The sequence below is a fragment of the Tachyglossus aculeatus genome, chromosome 2, assembly GCF_015852505.1.
Source record: "Tachyglossus aculeatus isolate mTacAcu1 chromosome 2, mTacAcu1.pri, whole genome shotgun sequence".
Classification (NCBI taxonomy): Eukaryota; Metazoa; Chordata; class Mammalia; order Monotremata; family Tachyglossidae; genus Tachyglossus; species Tachyglossus aculeatus.
In genome coordinates, this window is record NC_052067.1 from 79,183,278 (window position 1) to 79,201,060 (window position 17,783).

General features: G+C 44.4%; 1 protein-coding gene across 1 annotated transcript in view; it reads right to left on the reverse strand.

Annotated features, from left to right (window-relative positions):
• Positions 1 to 17,783, reverse strand: part of ARFGEF3 (ARFGEF family member 3) — a 146,955-nt gene that overhangs the window by 45,262 nt on the left and 83,910 nt on the right. Inside the window, exons 12-18 of the mRNA XM_038741335.1 lie at positions 16,407 to 17,317; positions 10,933 to 11,099; positions 6,623 to 6,788; positions 5,453 to 5,560; positions 4,937 to 5,152; positions 4,652 to 4,762; positions 1,868 to 2,018 (exon numbers count right to left, since the gene is read on the reverse strand). Coding sequence (XP_038597263.1) covers positions 1,868 to 2,018; positions 4,652 to 4,762; positions 4,937 to 5,152; positions 5,453 to 5,560; positions 6,623 to 6,788; positions 10,933 to 11,099; positions 16,407 to 17,317 — 1,830 coding nt within the window. The remainder of the gene's footprint in view (positions 1 to 1,867; positions 2,019 to 4,651; positions 4,763 to 4,936; positions 5,153 to 5,452; positions 5,561 to 6,622; positions 6,789 to 10,932; positions 11,100 to 16,406; positions 17,318 to 17,783) is intronic.

A 17,783-nucleotide genomic window follows, 5' to 3' on the forward strand; every position in this document is an offset into this window, starting at 1 on the left:
TTATTTAAATTACTTCCCATCGGAGAAATGGATACCACATCATCAATTTCCCCTTCCGCTTAGAATCACTTTGCTCCACATGATTACCAAATTTTAGTGCTGGAACACCCATGTCCCAGCCTTCTCTCACACATTCAGACAGCCTGGGATGGGTCCTCTGTAACCCAGTCACCAGCAAGCCATTTTCCTTAGCTCAGGCCACAGTGTTCAGCAGTTAATAATAATGGCATTTGTTAAGCGCTTAGTATGTGTCAAGCACTGTTCTCAGTTGTTGGTATATGGGATTAAAGCCTTTACTACACTTGAAAACCATTATAGGATCACACCACAGGCTGGTCAGTTCAGTTCCTTTCATCTTTCCTCAATTCTACAACCTTTAAGTCATTTAGGGGTTCTGCACTGAATCCTTCAGGAGGCTTGCACATCAATTTTTTAAAAATAGGATTTGTCAAGTGCTTACTACTTGCCAAGCACTGTACTAAGCGCTGAGGTAGATACAAGGTTGGACACAGTCCATGTCCACATGAGGCTCATAGTCTTTATCCTCATTTTATGGATGAGGTAACTGAGGCACAAAGAAGTTAAGGGACTTACCCAAGGTCATGCAGCAGAAAGGTGGCAGGTGCAGACTTCGAACCCAGATCCTCTGAGTCTCAGGCCTGTGCTCTATCCACTAGGCTACACTGCTTCTCAGTGGAGCTCAGAACTGAATACAGCTCTTTTAGTAAAGGGTACTCTGCCAGAATCCAATATGGTTAGAGGATCATCTCATATGACTAAATGTCCCAGATTCTTGCTTGCTTAAGAAAAAAGTGCTATATTGTTGATTCATACTCAGCTTCTTATCATCTCTAATCTCCAAAATTGTTTTCTGCCACATATGCTCGATTATTTTCCAAAATGCAACTACATATACTGTATCAGCTTTCTCATTCCAGACTCAATTCTTATTTACTTAGACTGTGAGCTCCACGTAGGACAGAGACTGTGTCCGACTGGTTTATCTTATATCCCAGTGCTTAATCAATCAATCAATCGTATTTATTGAGCGCTTACTGTGTGCAGAGCACTGTACTAAGCGCTTGGGAAGTACAAGTCGGCAACACATAGAGACAGTCCCTACCCAACAGTGGGCTCACAGTCTAGAAGGGGGAGACAGAGAACGAAACCAAACACACTAACAAAATAAAATAAATAGAATAGATATGTACAAGACAAATAAATAAATAAATAAATAAATAAATAAATAAATAAATAAATAGAGTAATAAATATGTACAAACATATATACATATCTACAGGTGCTGTGGGGAAGGGAAGGAGCTAAGATTGGGGGGATGGAGAGGGGGACGAGGGGGAGAGGAAGGAAGGGGCTCAGTCTGGGAAGGCCTCCTGGAGGAGGTGAGCTCTCAGTAGGGCCTTGAAGGGAGGAAGAGAGCTAGCTTGGCAGATGGGCAGAGGAAGGGCATTCCAGGCCCGGGGGATGACGTGGGCCGGGGGCACGGGGGGAGCTTAGAATAGTACTTGACATATAGTAAGCACTTAAATACCATAAATAAACAATAAAATTTCTTGGTTTTATGATGGCATTTATTAAACGCTTACTATGTGCAAAGCACTGTTCTAAGCGCTACTCTAAGTACAAAGAGCACAATTCCTAAACATATCCTCTCACAGTCCTTCATCACATCTATAAAAATGCTCCTTCCAGCTCTGTCTTCACACCTCAAACTCTCACTCGGGCTTCAATTAGCTCAGCCAGCCCATCCACCCGGAGGGCACCAATCTAGGACAGTGTCACTCTGGCAGTTTGGCACCGCCCTTGGCCACGGTGGGGCTCATGGGCAATCATTCATCACTGTAAGTACCTGAATACATGCGGCCAACAGTCTTGATTGTGGCTTCCCATTTCCAAGCCTACGCTGAGAATGGCGTCCATGCAGAGCACGTGGGCTGTGTGGAGCCACACCCCGGGCACTTTCCCAATCTGCTCCAGCTTCTGTTCCACTTTCTGTTTCACTGGCAGAAGGAAATTTGTTCATTAAAATCATGGTTGGTTGATGGGGGGGCGGGGGGGGGGGGGACGTGTGTGTGTGTGTGTGTGTGCGTATGTGTGTTTTCACGTGAAAGAGAAAGAGCAGCACAGAGAAGCAGCATGGCGTGGTGGATAGAGCAGGGGCCCGGGAGTCTGAAGGTCATGGGTTCTAATCCTGGATCTGCCACTTGTCTGCTGTGTGACCTTGGGCAAGTCTCTGTGCCTCAGTTTCCTCATCTGTGAAATGGGGATTGAGACTGTGAGTCCCAAGTGGGACAGGGATGGTGTATTCACCTCAGTGCTTAGTACAGTGTCTGGCACATAGTAAGTGCTTAACAAATACCATTAAAAAGAGAGAGAGAGAGAGAGTATGTGTGTGTGTGCATGTGTGTGTGTGTGTGTGTGTGTGTGTGTGTGTGTGGCACTAAGGTTCAAAGTCTCACTTCATCCAGAGAACCTGAGGTTGGCTCCAATCTGCTACAGATCCAGCAGACTCCCATATTTTACTGCTTCAAATAAGAACTTACAGCATTATGATTCTAAGATTTTATTCATCTTGCTTTGCTCTCTACCCTTTCCCTTTAATAATAATTGTAGCACTTGTTAAGTGATTACCAGGGGTCCAGCGCTGCAACAATAGACACATTTGCTGCCCACAACAAGCTTAGAGCACTTACTGTGTGCAGAGCACTGTACTAAGCATTTGGGAGAACATAGTGAGTACAATAGAGCTGGCAGACATGATCCCTGCCCTCAAGGAGCTTAAAATTTAGGGATGGCATTTGTCAAAATACATTAGATAAGAGAAATAGCAGGTATAATGCCAAGGATATGAGCATGTGAGACAGGGAGGATGCTGGAGTTGTCTACAGTGATAGAGAAGTCTTGGGGACTCCGCTCTCTCATTCACCCCTCACATCCAAGCCGTTACCAAAACCTGCCGGTCTCAGCTCCACAACATTGCCAAGATCCGCCCTTTCCTCTCCATCCAAACCGCTACCCTGCTAATTCAAGCTCTCATCCTATCCCGTCTGGACTACTGCACTAGCCTTCTCTCTGATCTCCCATCCTCATGTCTCTCTCCACTTCAATCCATACTTCATGCTGCTGCCCGGATTATCTTTGTCCAGAAACGCTCTGGACATATTACTCCCCTCCTCAAAAACCTCCAATGGCTACCGATCAATCTGCGCATCAGGCAGAAACTCCTCACCCTGGGCTTCAAGGCTGTCCATCACCTCGCCCCCTCCTACCTCACCTCCCTTCTCTCCTTCTACTGCCCAGCCCGCACCCTCCGCTCCTCCACCACTAATCTCCTCACTGTACCTCGCTCTCGCCTGTCCTGCCATCGACCCCTGGCCCACGTCATCCCCCGGGCCTGGAATGCCCTCCCTCTGCCCATCCGCCAAGCTAGCTCTCTTCCTCCCTTCAAGGCCCTGCTGAGAGCTCACCTCCTCCAGGAGGCCTTCCCAGACTGAGCCCCTTCTTTCCTCTCCCCCTCGTCCCCCTCTCCATCCCCCCGTCTTACCTCCTTCCCTTCCCCACAGCACCTGTATATATGTATATATGGTTGTACATATTTATTACTCTATCTATTTATTTATTTATTTATTTTACTTGTACATTTCTATCCTACTTATTTTATTTTGTTGGTATGTTTGGTTCTGTTCTCTGTCTCCCCCTTTTAGACTGTGAGCCCACTGTTGGGTAGGGACTGTCTCTATGTGATGCCAATTTGTACTTCCCAAGCGCTTAGTACAGTGCTCTGCACATAGTAAGCGCTCAATAAATACGATTGATTGATTGATTGATTGATTAATTGGGGAGGACAGGGCTTGGGTGGAAAGTTGAGAAGCTCTGTTTTGGACATGTTAAGCTTGAGGTGTCAGCAGGACATCCAAGTGGAGGTGTCCTGAAGGCACGATAAACTGCAAGACTGAAGAGAAGGGGAGAGGTCAGGACTGGAGAGGTTGATTTAGGAATCAATCGCATAGGAATAGTAGTGGAAGCTGTGGGAGAGAATGTGTTGATGGAGACTGAAGGAGACCCAGAACTGAGCTGTAAGGGACTCCCACAGTTAGAGGATAAGAAACAGAGTGGGAGCCTCTGAAAGAGATTGAGAAAGAGCCACCAGAGAGCTGGAAGGAGAACCAAGAGTGGATAGTGGCCCAGAGGTCAGGTTAGATAGTGTTTCCAAGAGAAGGAGGCACACAATGTTGAAGGCAGTTGAGAGGTCAAGGAGAATTAGAATGAAATAGAGGCCATTGGATTTAGCAACAAGGAGGTCACTGGAGAACCTTAGAGAGGGCAGTTTCCATGTAGTAGAAGCCAAGATTGCAGGGGACCACGGAGGGAACTGGAGGAGAGGAAGTGGAGGTAGTTGGTGTTAAAAACATGCAAGAAGAGCTTGGAGAGGAAAGGTAGGAGGGAGATGGGGTGATAATTGGAGGGTGCCATAGGATTTTTTTCAGGATAGGGGATACATGGACATGTTTGAAAGCAGTGGGGAAGAAGCCAGTGGAGAGTAAGCGGTCAACTTTCACTGGTCCTCTTTTAACTAACACTCTCGAATGCTCAACACAATGTGAAAGCTGCTGATTCCAAGATATTTATTTACCTTGGGTTATGGCGTCACTTGGTTCTTGAGCCTCCCTTTCCTCTTTCTCTTCCTGTACGCAGGAAGCAGCCGCCATCTGAGCAAGGGCCGATGCACAGTTCGCAGCCACTCCTTCAATTGAAACAAAGCCTGTTACTCCCTGATCTCTTGCCTGCCCAGACTCCTGCCCTTAAATGAGGAGGAGGAGGAGGAGGGGGAGGAAGAAGAGGAGGAGGAAATGGAGGAGGACAAGCAGGAGAAAGAGAAGAAGGAGGAGGAGGAAGAGGAGCCATCACCTGCCCATACCTAAAGCACAGCTCAGCCGGGCTGCTTTCCTCAGCCCATCCAGGCTCATGCAGATGGTGTCTCGTTCTTTCTGGTTCTGCTCTTTGATGCCTTCGGCCCCCAGGATGAACGCCAAACCCTTAGAACTTCCCACCATGCGGCCGGTCAGAGGCGTGGATAGCGTATCAATCATGTTCTTCCAGCAGCCGATAAGGAGGTATCGGGCAAATGCAACACCTAGAGCAAACACCACAAGGCTGAGAATCATTTTTCTCGAAAGGCAGAGGTTGCTGGATTCACAGTGGAGATGGATGAAATGCCCAGTGGGGAGGGGTTTGGGGGCTACTTTGAGCCAAATTTCACCTCAATAAGAAATTCATTACTTGTATTTTTTAAAGGTGAACTCTACAGACTGATGCCGCACCCATTTGGTTGAATCCCAGTCACCCGGAAAGCCACGACTCATTCTATTCCAAAGTGGCATTACCAAGAGTATAGAACAGCCCACTTAATAGTGACTTCACTCCTCATTATTACCTGCTACAAGGGAATCATCTGGCCTTCTGTTCTGGGTGGGAGGAGACTCAGTAGAAGCTGATGCCATCAGTTGCCTGCCTATCGCGCTGCTCTCCAATCCATCGAGGTCTGCAAAATACAAAATTTTAATTCTCTCTCTTTTAAAAATATTTGTTAAGCACCTACTATGTGCCAGGCACTGTAATAAATGCTGGGGTAGACAAAGATTATCAGGTTGGATACAGTCCATGTCCCACATGGGGCTCACTGTCTTTAATCCCCATTTTACAGGTAAAGGAACTGAGGCAGAGGGAAAAGAAGTGAATTGCCTAAGGTCATACAGCAGAGAAGTGGTGGAGCCGGAATTGGAACTCAGATTCTTCTGACTCCAAGGCTCATGCTCTATCCATGAGTCAGTCAGTCAGTCAATTGTATTTATGGAGCACTTACTGTGTGCAGAGTACTGTACTAAGCACTAGGGAGAGTAAAATATAACAATATACCAGATAATTCCCTGCCCACAATGAGGTTACAGACTAGAGCTACTTCTAGCTGCCGTGCTGCTTCTCCTGAGCCCACCATCCTAATCTGATAGAGGGCACTTGACAATCATCTCTGCCACAGGAGCACTGGTTGAGCTATTTCATATATGTTCCATTCTAAAATAATCCTTCCAGCTAGCAGGAGGGCAACTGTGAAGATGAACTGCTGGCCGGCTGGAAGAGAACCATTTGCAGAGGTATTTTTTTCTATTGCATTCGCAGCCTGGTTAGACAGTGCTCTCTACAAAGTTACACAGAATTTCTAAACTTTAATTGGAGAATGCCTTTAAATCTTGGCACTCTCCAGATAAAGGCACCACTGTCCATGGAGGGCATCAACTCCATTTCCTGTATTATCGGGTAGGAAATAAAAAAATCCCCTGGGGAAAGAGAGGAGGTGAAAATGAAGCCAACTTGAAATCAAATCATTCGGCATTATCATCAAAATCCCAACGGAAAGCAGACTGCTGACAGATCTGCACACGGTTTTCAGGAGGAGTTCTGGGACTAATGCCCAGAAAGTGCTCAACTGCTTTCCAAAGGAGGCCAGCAGAGTCTGATTTTTATAAAAGAGAACTGTTCTCGGCCAGACTTTAGTCAAGAGTGTCATCTCTCACTACCAAATGCCACAAGGTGACGCATGACTGACCGGTCAGCATGGTGATGAGGGGAAGGCTATGCTCCTCAGGGCTTCCCCAGTATCCAGCTTCGCCAAGTATATTCCGGTCGAGCACCTGATGGTAAAGTTCCTCAATCCAGGCCTGGGAAAAGACCATCAGGACTCCACTGGTTTGGATCTGCTTCATAAATTCTTTCTGTAGGCGAGAGAACAAATTCAACATTACTTACGGGCTTAAGTTCCACCCCTGCAGACTCTAAGCTCTTTTTGGTCAAGGACCACTTCTACCAACTCTATTGCATTGTACTTTCCCAAGCACTTAGTACAGTGCCCTGCACACAGTAAGTGCTCAATGAATACCATCGATTGAACCATCAAGTGATTACATAATAATAATAATAATGGCATTTATTAAGCTCTTAATACGTACCAAGTGTTAAAATAATTTATTTTAATGTCTATCTCCCGCCATAGTGTGTCTGTCTTCCCCACTAGACTGTATGTTTCTTGAGGGCAAGGATCATGTCTACTAACTCCATCATACTCTCCTAAGGACTTAGTCCTGTATTCTGCATGCAGTCTACTGACTGAAGCTGCTATCAAATTTTTCAGGGTTCTTTTAATGGTATGCGTTAAGCATTTATTATGTGCCAGGTACTTTATTAACCACTGGGGAAAATACAAGCTAATCAGGTTGGACACAGTCCATGCCCCACATGGGGCTCACAGTCTTAAAAAAACCCCACTTTACAGATGAGGTAACTGAGGCACAGAGAAGTGAAGTGACTTCCCTAAGGTCACACAGCAGGCAAGTAGTAGAGCCGGGATTAAACCCAGGTCCGTGCTCGATCCACTAGGGCATGCTGCTTCCCTTAAGGCTTCTATCAAACCCACCAAGAAATCTGAGGCAGTCAGAAAAGAAGTAGGACCCATACCTTCTAGATCTAATTTCCTTGGAATTAAATTCATCTTTAAATATTTATCTACAGGATTTGGGGAATGACTATTCTACGATTTGCTTTGACGGTTTCTCTGTTTCCCGGCCTACTGACTCCAGGGCCGGAGTGGAAATCTTCTAAAAGTCTGAAAGATTTAAACACATCTCCACAAGAGCCACACGCTCATGGTAGCCACGGAATGAGTGCTAACTAGTCTTCTCACCCCATGGGACTGACTGTGGTTGACAAATAGACAAATGGAAAAGAAAGCTGATTTTGTTCATGTAACCGTCACCTTCTCCAGAAGGGAAGTTTGGATAAAAAAAAATCACAAGAGACAGACCAGTATGTTTTTTTTTTATAAGTGTTTAGGGGAGTATAAAAGAGGTTCAAGTAGTCATTCCTTGTCCACAAGAAAATTATTATCAGATGGGCTAGTCAGACAAAAAATAATTTACAAATTGAAAAAGGTACTTATACAGTTGAATTCTGCAACTTGGGTTGCCCATGTGGGCTTAAGTGGCTGCTGATCACATCCCCAGACTGCCCCACTGGGGACCTGCCACCCCCTCATTGTAGCTGTCAAGGCTCTTCGCATCCTCTCTACCTGGAGGCCGCAGTGCCTCCCTGGGATTCCGCACCAGTTCTCCTCCACATCACTGAAGAACCTCCAACCCAACGTGCCTTACATTCCCCTGGCAAGACAGAGAAAAGCAACCATAGCAGCCTGGTGCCGCCTCCACGAAACTTCGGGAAGACTGTGACAGCTACTGCTCTAGCGATCACTGTGGCCATGGTTTGACTGTGGACTGTGAGCTGTAAGAAGCCTGAAATTCTGCTCCTAGAGGCACAGTACCCTACTGATCTTTGTTTTTGTCTATATGTTGTCTTAGTATTTTGTTTCATCTCTCCTTATGCTTCTTCCACCAGTCCCCCTCTCTCCCATTTTTATTTTTAGACTGAGCCCCTGAGGGACAAGGACTAATTCTCAACCTTGTATTCTCTCCAAGAATGTTGTACAATGCTGTGTCAAGTAAGGGCTTAGTAAATACTATTACTACTACTATACGTTTTATATTAAAAAATCAAACAAGATAAAGCAGAGAATTGGGGATTCTAAGCTAATGTGTGAAAGAAATAATAATAATTCATAATAATAATTGCGGCATTTGTTAAGCGCTTACTATGTACCGGACACTGTACTAAGTGACGGGGTAGATCCAAGGAAATCAGGTTGGACACAGTCCCTGTCCCATGTGGGGCTCACAGTCTCAATTCCCACTTAACAGATGAGGTAACTGGAGCAAAGAGAAATGAAAAGACTTGCCCAAGGTCACACAGCAGACAAGTGACAGAGCCAGGACTAGAACCCAGGCCCTTGTGAGTCCCAGGCCTGTGTTATTTTATTTTGTTAGTATGTTTGGTTTTGTTCTCTGTCTCCCCCTTTTAGACTGTGAGCCCACTATTGGGTAGGGACTGTCTTTATATGTTGTCAACTTGTACTTTCCAAGCGCTTAGTACAGTGCTCTGCACACAGTAAGCGCTCAATAAATACGATTGATAATGATGATGATGTGCACTATCCACTACGCCATGCTGCTTCTCTAACCAATGTCCATAATAAGTTGCTTACTACCTGCCAAAATGCTGAATTCAATTTGGCATAAGAGTAAGAATAAAGGCAATTTTGGAATAAAATGAAGGCTCTTCCCGGGCTTAGTCTGGCATATTCTTTTTACCCCATTTAATGGTCAGGGACAAGAGATAGACCTTCATGTGCCATCTGATGCAAGTTAAGATGACAATGAATGCTTTTAAAATTAAACCACTATGGGGAATGTGCATATGTAGCAACCCAGTTTGCTGAACTGATGCACTGCCAGTCAGACTCCAGCAAGCATTTACTGTTCATCAAAGTCTCTGACAGGCAAGAGGCTTAGTGGTCCATAAATACTGTTCAAATGGTACAGCAACTCTACACTACACAGAACTCTTTCCTACCTCCACCCTTCCAAAATGGAATAAGTAACAGGCAAATCTTTGACCGAAACATATTCTCTGCCTATTTTTATAGTATTCGTTAAACGCTTACTATGAGCCAGGCACTATACTAAGTCCTGGGGTAGGTACATGCTAATTAGGTTAGGCACAGTCCAGGTCTCACGTGGGGTTCACAGTCAATCTCCATTTTACAGATGAGGTAACTGAGGCACAGAGAAGTAAAGTGACTTGCCCAAGGTCACACAGCAGACAAGTGATGGATGGATTAAAACTCAGGTCCTGCTGACTCCCAGGCCTGTGGTCCAGCCACTAGACCGAGCTGCAAAGGGTACATAACTCTTATTATTTCAATTTAGAAAATACGACTCGGAACAGGTCTTTAAAACTATAGCACTTTTTGTATATTAGGAATTAGGGGAAAGAAGTGAAAGACATGATCCCTGTCTTCAGGGAGTTTACAATTCAATTAGGAACACAGGAAACATGAATTGGCAGATCATACCATTCAAGTGAACAAATCAGTCCTTCAATCAATGGTATTTACTGAGTGCTTACTAAGTGTAGAGCACCATACTAAGCACTTGTTCTCCCAATAAAACACAATTAGCAGACACATCCCCTGCCTATAATGAGCTTACAGTCTAGAGGGGGAGACAGACATTAATATGAATAAGTAATATATTGTGTATATTTTAAAGCTATATACATAATTTAAAGATATGTACATAAGTCCTGTGGCACTCAGGGTAGGGAGAATGTCAAATATCCAAAGGTCACAGATCCAAGTGCATAGATGAAGCAGTAGGAAGAGGGAGCCAGGGAAAAGAGAGCATAAATGGGGAAGCCCTTTTGGAGGAGATGTATCTCTAATAATTTTTTAATGGTATTTTTTAATCACTTACTATATACCAGGTACTGTTCTAAGCACTGAGGTAGATACAAGGTAATAATAATAATAATAATGATGGTATTTTTTAAGCACTTACTATGTGCCAAGCACTGTTCTAAGCACTGCGGGGGTGGGGGGGAATACAAGGTAATCAGGTTGTCCCACATGGGGCTCACAGTCTTCATCCCCATTTTACCGATGAGGGAACTGAGGCACAGAGAAGTTACGTGACTTGCCCAAAGTCACACAGCAGACAAGTGGCGGAGCAGGGATTAGAATCCAGGTCCTTCTATCTCCCAGCCCCATGCTCTATCCACTAGGCAATGCTGCTTCCCAAGTGCTATCAAATATCAAATGAATAGGTGAGTGATGAGGAGCTAATAGGCTGCTATGATTAGGAAGGTGAAGTTTTGATGAGGGAATGTGATCTTCACTTTGAAATAAAGGGAGGGCTGTGATTTGTTGAAGCTAAGGAGGGAGAGCATCTCAAGAAGGGGCCAGGCTGCACTCACCAGCGTCACGGGAGCAATGGTTGGCTTTTTTCGGTAGTAATCACCATTGGACAGCTTCAGGTTGAGTAAAAGAGTATAGTGAGAGACCCCATAGAGGCTGTCTGCGCTCATCAGCGTCTGGAAGCTGAGGCTGTCGTTCCCATCGAACCCTGGAGACTGAATCAAACCTACCAGAGAGACAACAAGGATCTCTTTAATGAAATATGCAAACCACATGGGTAGGTTCAGTTTATGGGGAACCAGGGGCTAATTCTGGGCACGGGGGAAAGTCAAACATTCCACACACTACTACTGAAATGCAGAATTAACACCAGGATCTCTTGCGAAGGCCAAATTTCTCCCCATGCTCCCGATATGTTTCCCCCAAAGAGAGAAACAAAAGTAAAATGCTTCATATTCAAATAGATATTTAATTTTGTAAGCCTCAGATTGGTGTTTAGAGGGTCTCCAGGGGCAAGTCACACTCTCACTTCTGAGAAGTGGTCTAGTGACTTACTCCAGGTTACATAGAATCCCAGTTATGGGGCCAGGAACGAAACTCAGGTGTCCTGTCACCCCATCCGACGTTGTCAAGCACACCGACCCTCATATCACGACAGAAAACTGGACAAGACTCTAGCCTAACTCTAACAATAGATATGGATCATGCAAATTACCAACATCTACATGAGAAATATACCTGACAATTATTCTCCTCAGCGCCATTCTGGCATTATCCTTTTGATTCCTCAGACAAAATATGACAAAGTTTCCGAATGTTTTTCAGGTCATGAGTTAAACAGTAGAACTCAGAAGTCAGTTACTGGGATATTTATTTGTATCTCTATGTTAATTTTTTCTACATAGATGGTTCCAGAATAAAAGGAACCCCACACCCAGTTCTCCATTTAGGATGTAGATTAACACTGGATTACTTAAAGGATAATGTCTATGGCAGGAGGAGGATATAAAGCAGAAGATGGCTTTTAGAGTTTTATTTAAAAAACAAAGACACTCAGGCAAAGTTTGAAACATCCGATAACTTCAAAAGCCATCTTTTGCAAGTATAAACACTGTTTTTATAAGAAGAGTGGGTGCTGGGATTTAAAAAAAAAAAGGTACAAAAACCACAACATTAAAAAAAAGGAAGAGTAATGTTTGTCTTGCCTCTTGAGGGTTTGCAAGGTCTGGGCGGCTGGCTTCTTGGATTTTCCACTGACGTCACTTTGGGGGCGTGGACTAGGTGCATAACTGAGGGTGGATTTAGAGAGTGAATAACTGTTTGAGGGTGGGATTAAAAAATGAGTAACTGTTCAAGGAAGGGTCTCGTGCAGGCAAAGGACGGTAGCACTCTGCCCTGAGAGGTCGATGAGGATGTCAAGGCTCTTAGGGAGGAGGAAGATGATTTGGTGAATAGCAGAAGCTCCTCTTTCTGTACGATGGCAGTGAGCTGCAGTTTGAGGCTGCCAATTTATTGCCTAATGATCACTGATAAGAGATACTTTTATCTACGATGAAGACGGAGGCGATGTTATAGATGGCCTAGATACTGGGCCCTTGCCAAAATTTCCTCATAAATAAAATACTAGGAATATTTCCTCAGCATATTTAAAAAAAGAAAAAACCCAAGCGGATTATGCTGCTCGGTTCATGAAAAGCGGACCAGAGGCTAATGTGGGTTTGGGTGGTCATGCAAAATTGATCAGAGACAGATGCCAAAACCCAACCTTCACTACAGTGTAGTGTGAGAAGCAACTTGGAATCATTGCTAACAGATCTAACTATATCTGAAATAACTGATCTGGCCAATTTGAAACTGGGTTTACATTTCTACACAGAGTGTGGTCCTTAGCCACTTGATTTACTAAAAACTGAGAACTTACAAAATAAAACCAGGGCAAGATGAATACTTAGTCTCAGGGAGGACAACAATTTCTTAATCCTTCACACACAGGTGTTCTGCTCTAGTGATCAATGATCATTTTTGAGTGCTAACTGTGTGTAAAGCCCTGTACTAAGCGCTTGGGAGAGAACAGTACAACCGAGTTAGTACACACGTCCCCTGCCCACAACAAGCTTCATTACATACTCTACATAGCTTTTGTGGGTGATCATAAAATTAACAATCCCCTACTTGCTAGAGCATAATATTAACACTTATTCTGCCTGGATGCCAAATCTATTGTATTGAACTCTCCCAAGTGCATAGCACAGTACTGTGCACACTGCAAACACACATGTCTGCTGTGTGACCTTGGGCAAGTCACTTAACTTCTCCGAGCCTCAGTTATCTCATCTGTAAAATGGGGATTAAGACTGTGAGCCCCACCTGGGACAACCTGATCACCTTGTATCACTGAGGTCATATTAACAAAAGCCACTCCACTTTTCCTGAGCAAAATTTCTTCAATGTTCATTACTAGCTTATTAGTCATTCTTCTATTAATGTCATCTTACTGCTAGTAGTATGAATATTTGAATTGTTTAATATTTTTCAAAAGTTTGGATCAATTGATTTATCTGAACCATAAAAACCCAAGCTACCTTTGGCTCTGACTTTACCAAATGCGTCTGTGGAAAAGCAGATTGAAAAGGTCCAAATTAAAATGCAAAAAAATGATTGGAAGGGAGTGTATTTCCTCCACTAGATTGTAATCTCCTTGAGGGTAGGCATCATGTGTACTAACTGTACAGTATACTCCTCAGCACTTAGTGCAGTGCTCTGCACAGAGGAAGTGCTCATTGGTTAATGAAAGCCAATCTCCCATTGTGAGCATTCAATGTAAAAAAAGGATCAATACTATTGATTGTTCAAAATTGGTTAACAGCTCTCAAAATAGCTATGTCTGGGCTCAAGGAATGACAGCCATCAACCCTTAACTATCTATCTATCTTAACTATCTACAGTTTGGCAGTTCACACAATATTAGAGTGCCAAAAAAAACCCCACTGCCCTAGATCTGAAAAATCTCCCTCAGATTCCTTTCTTCATAATCAGCTTTGATATTATATAAGCAATATTTCAGGATATTCATATTGCATTGATTCCAAAATGCTATTTGGCAGGCATATCTCTGAAATCCTGTCATCATACAGGATTTTATTTTTCATAAGTTTTTGGCCACTTATACATACGCATACTGAGGTACACCTGAGGGGCTTGAATTTTTACATGCAGATTCTGGCCTATCTCCCCCTTCAAATCGGGGCTCAGCTCACATTCCTCAAAATTGCTTAGGAATAGAAGAAATGGGATTCCTTATTATCATTTCATTCTATTCTCTTTCGAATGTTCATCTCTCCTCATGATGAGTTTCAGATGGGGTGAAATGATTCACTGAAAAACACTATGAAAACCAAAACCAGTGGGCAAAAGTAGGTCCTTGCACAACTTTAAAGGCTTCATAAAGATAAGGAAAATGGAAGGGTTTGAATTTGTTTTGGATAAACCTATTAGTCCTGCAAGTAGGAATAATAAATCTAGATATGGGCCAGTTGAAAAAAAATAAAAAATCTTCTAATTGAGGTCCAACTGTACATCTTCACAGCATATAATTTTATAAGCACCAAACTGTCAGCAGCAGCCATGGAAAAATTCACTGTTCCATGGATTACAAATATCAAAAGTCCCTCAGCCAGAACTGCAAGTTATGTGTGGAGAGAAAAAAAATCTATCTGTTGACAGTTCATCCCTAGCCACTAGGATGGATGTCAGTGCTTCCATGTATCATGTTTCATTATTGGAAACAGAGTTGGTTCTAGGCAGACTGGACCACTGTTGCGGTCCAGTTCTCGGCTTCTACAAGAGGGGAGAGGGCCAGTGTTTAAGTGTTTAAATAACCATTTTCAGTAAAAAGTTGATATACTATATTAATTCGACAAAGATACTAGTGAGTTAGATGAAGAGTTACAGAAAAGTGAGGGATAGAGTCAGCCCGGATAGTTTTGGAGAAGAGGAGAATTTTTTTAGTTTTTAGGTGCTTATTATGTGCCAGGTGCTGTTCTAAACGCTGGGGTAGATACATGGTGGTCAGGTTTGACACAATCCATGTCCTGAGAGGTGTGGGGGGGGTGAGAATGAGAGGAAATAATGATAATTAAGAGAAAGTAAGAGAAAGAGAATGAGGAGAGAGAGAGAGTGTGTGAGAGAGAGAGAGAGAGTGAGTGAGAGAGAGAGAGAGAGAGAGAGAGAGAAAGAAATGGGAAGGGAGGTTTCTCTCAGCTTGGCAGGGAATCCGGGAGAAGTTGGCAGAGTCAAGGGCCTCTCCATGCTTGGGTCAGTCACTGGCTTTCTCCCCCTCCTCACAAATTCATATAAGCCTCTCTTTGGCCCTTTCTTATTATAGGTCCCTCCGGCCCAGAGTCATTTGACAGGGTCTTTATTTAGTGATCACCGTAGCTTCCAAAGAAACCAATATAAGGGCAGTGCTGGAATTGAGTGAATAAACAGAGTAGGGAAAGGTAATAATAGCATGCCAAGGATAATGGTGTTATAGTGCTGATGTTGTAGTGCAGACTCTTTAGCCATTTTTCCCATTCATAATAAAAGATCTCTGTAAACCCCACATTATTAGTTCTACGTGTGTTTGTTTGCAAATGTAAAATAACCTCATTAGAAATTCCAGTGGTCTATAATGGGAGGTCAGAAGAGACCATACGACTTTAATCAGCCATATGATGGCCACTGGTGGCCCTTCTGAATATGGGGCAAGACAACCCAGGTGATGCCATGTTATGCCACAGATAAAACATAACGAGGCATCCTGCGTGCCATTATATGGAAGTTTGTTGAGTTCAGTGTTCCTAGAGTATTTCTCGAGAGCCTCAGTTTTCACTTCCCAAGTCCATGTGAACTTGGGCACCTCATCTGAGCTGTGCGATGCTCAGACTTGGAAATTAAAGCACTGGACATTAAAGCACCTGGTGCTGAACCTGAAGTAGACAGGGATCAGGCTGATTGAAAACGAGACTGTACTGCAAAACCGGATAAATGGATGCCCTTTTCAGCCAGTTTCAGCTCTCTGGCATGCAGGGCCTGTTAATGCATCGTTGGGCCTTGAGTAGAGGAAGCTAGGGAGGCAACCAGCTAGCCCCAAATTCACCCTGTGCCCACCCCTAAGTTTTGCAGAGTCCATTTTCTCCCTGGCTTTTCTCTCTCTTTTTGGGCTGGTCTGGGGCATGGTGGAGTGGTAAGGGTTTGGACATGGGATGGGATTTATTGAGGAAGGACGGGGTTGGGGAGGGAGCCTCCTGAGTGGAAGAGTGTGCCCTCTGACAGTAGCCTGGCTGTCTGGCCAGGATGGATAAAACTTTTCAAGAGTTCTAGGTGACCTACATCAGTAGAATTTTTGAGAATTCCTTTTCCTTCTTTTGAACCAAAGCACAGGCAGTCCAGTGAGATTTTAGGATGCCTTGTGTGGGTTCAAGGGGGTGCTCTGAGGTAATAACCCATTAAAATATCAGTTGGCCATACAGTTAAATAGCTGCTTGCAAACCTGAGCAGAAGGTCGAGGCAAAATTCTGGAGTGCGGAGTCCACCTCCTCCACACTGGGGAGAGCCAGGAGCCTGGGGAGGAGCGATTCCAGAGACTGGACAAAGAGCCTGGCGCTGTGCTGATCAGCTTCCTGGTTCTTCAGCAGTTTCAGCGAGAGCGCAGCAGTGCGCAGTGACCTGTGACCCTGACAGTCCCGTGGCGTCTGCTCCTCATCCGCTAGCGAGCAGTTGTCAGACCCGATGTCTGATACGTCTGACCGGCCCGAGTCCTTTTCTGCAGCCATGGAGTACTGGTCACATGAATCAAATTCAGTCCTTGAAAGATCTTGGTCATCTACACTGAAATTACTCTCACTATATCTGGATCCATAGGACCTAGTCCTGCAGTCGACTGACAGGAAGTTGGTGATATCCGGATAAACAACCGTGTGGCTCCTTTGAACGACATCTGGTTGGTCTATGGCTTCGGACTCTGGTTCTTTACTGGGAGGTTCCTTTCTCTCTTGGACCTCTGGTGACTGCAAACCGTTCTTCTGATCCTCAGGGTGGTCCTCTGGCGTTGTCTGCCCCATATCCCCCTCCAAAGTGGTCTGGCCCGTATCTGTGGTAACACTGATGCTGATGTCGGGGCTTTTCTCATTTCCCGATTCCCACGGGGTGTGTTCGGAGGACAACACCCGCCTCTGCCACCGGAAATCAGCCTCGTTGATCTCCATGGAGTCTCGGTTCGACTCCACTCCGTCCTTCAGTTCTTCCAGGCGCTGGAGAACCAGCTGGACCTGGTCCTCATTCAAGCCTCTTCCCTGGTTTAGCTCATCTAAAGTACCGAGCAGGGCACAGACACAAGACACGGAGGCATAACAAGCCTCAATGCCACCTTTTATACAGGCTTCAGCCATTCCATCCATGATACTGTTCAATTAGAAAAAGAACCCAGGATAAGAAAAACTCAGAAATGTGTTCCCACAAGTACACCCAGAAACATTCAGGACTTTCTAGAAGAGCCATTACCAAAACTTTAAAGAAGCTCAACACAAGGGAAGGGCACTTCTGGGTTTGGACTGGAATTCTAAAATTTCCTACTATCAGGGGCTGGGTGCAAACAGGGATGTGTAAACTCTTTAATTCACTGCAGGCACCCTGAATCTTTTGACTTAGCTACTACTTCGGGAGTGACTCTGCTAGTGTAAAGGGCACATATTTGTTGCTGAATTGCACTTTCCAAGTGTCTAGTACAGTGCTCTGCACACAGTAAGCGCTCAATAAATATGATTGGATGAATGAATGAATTAGCTCAAGGGGCACTGATGAATTCCCCCAATATCACTTTTTTTCTCCCCAAGGATGTAAAAGCTCTTTCCCTAGTAGATAAATTTGT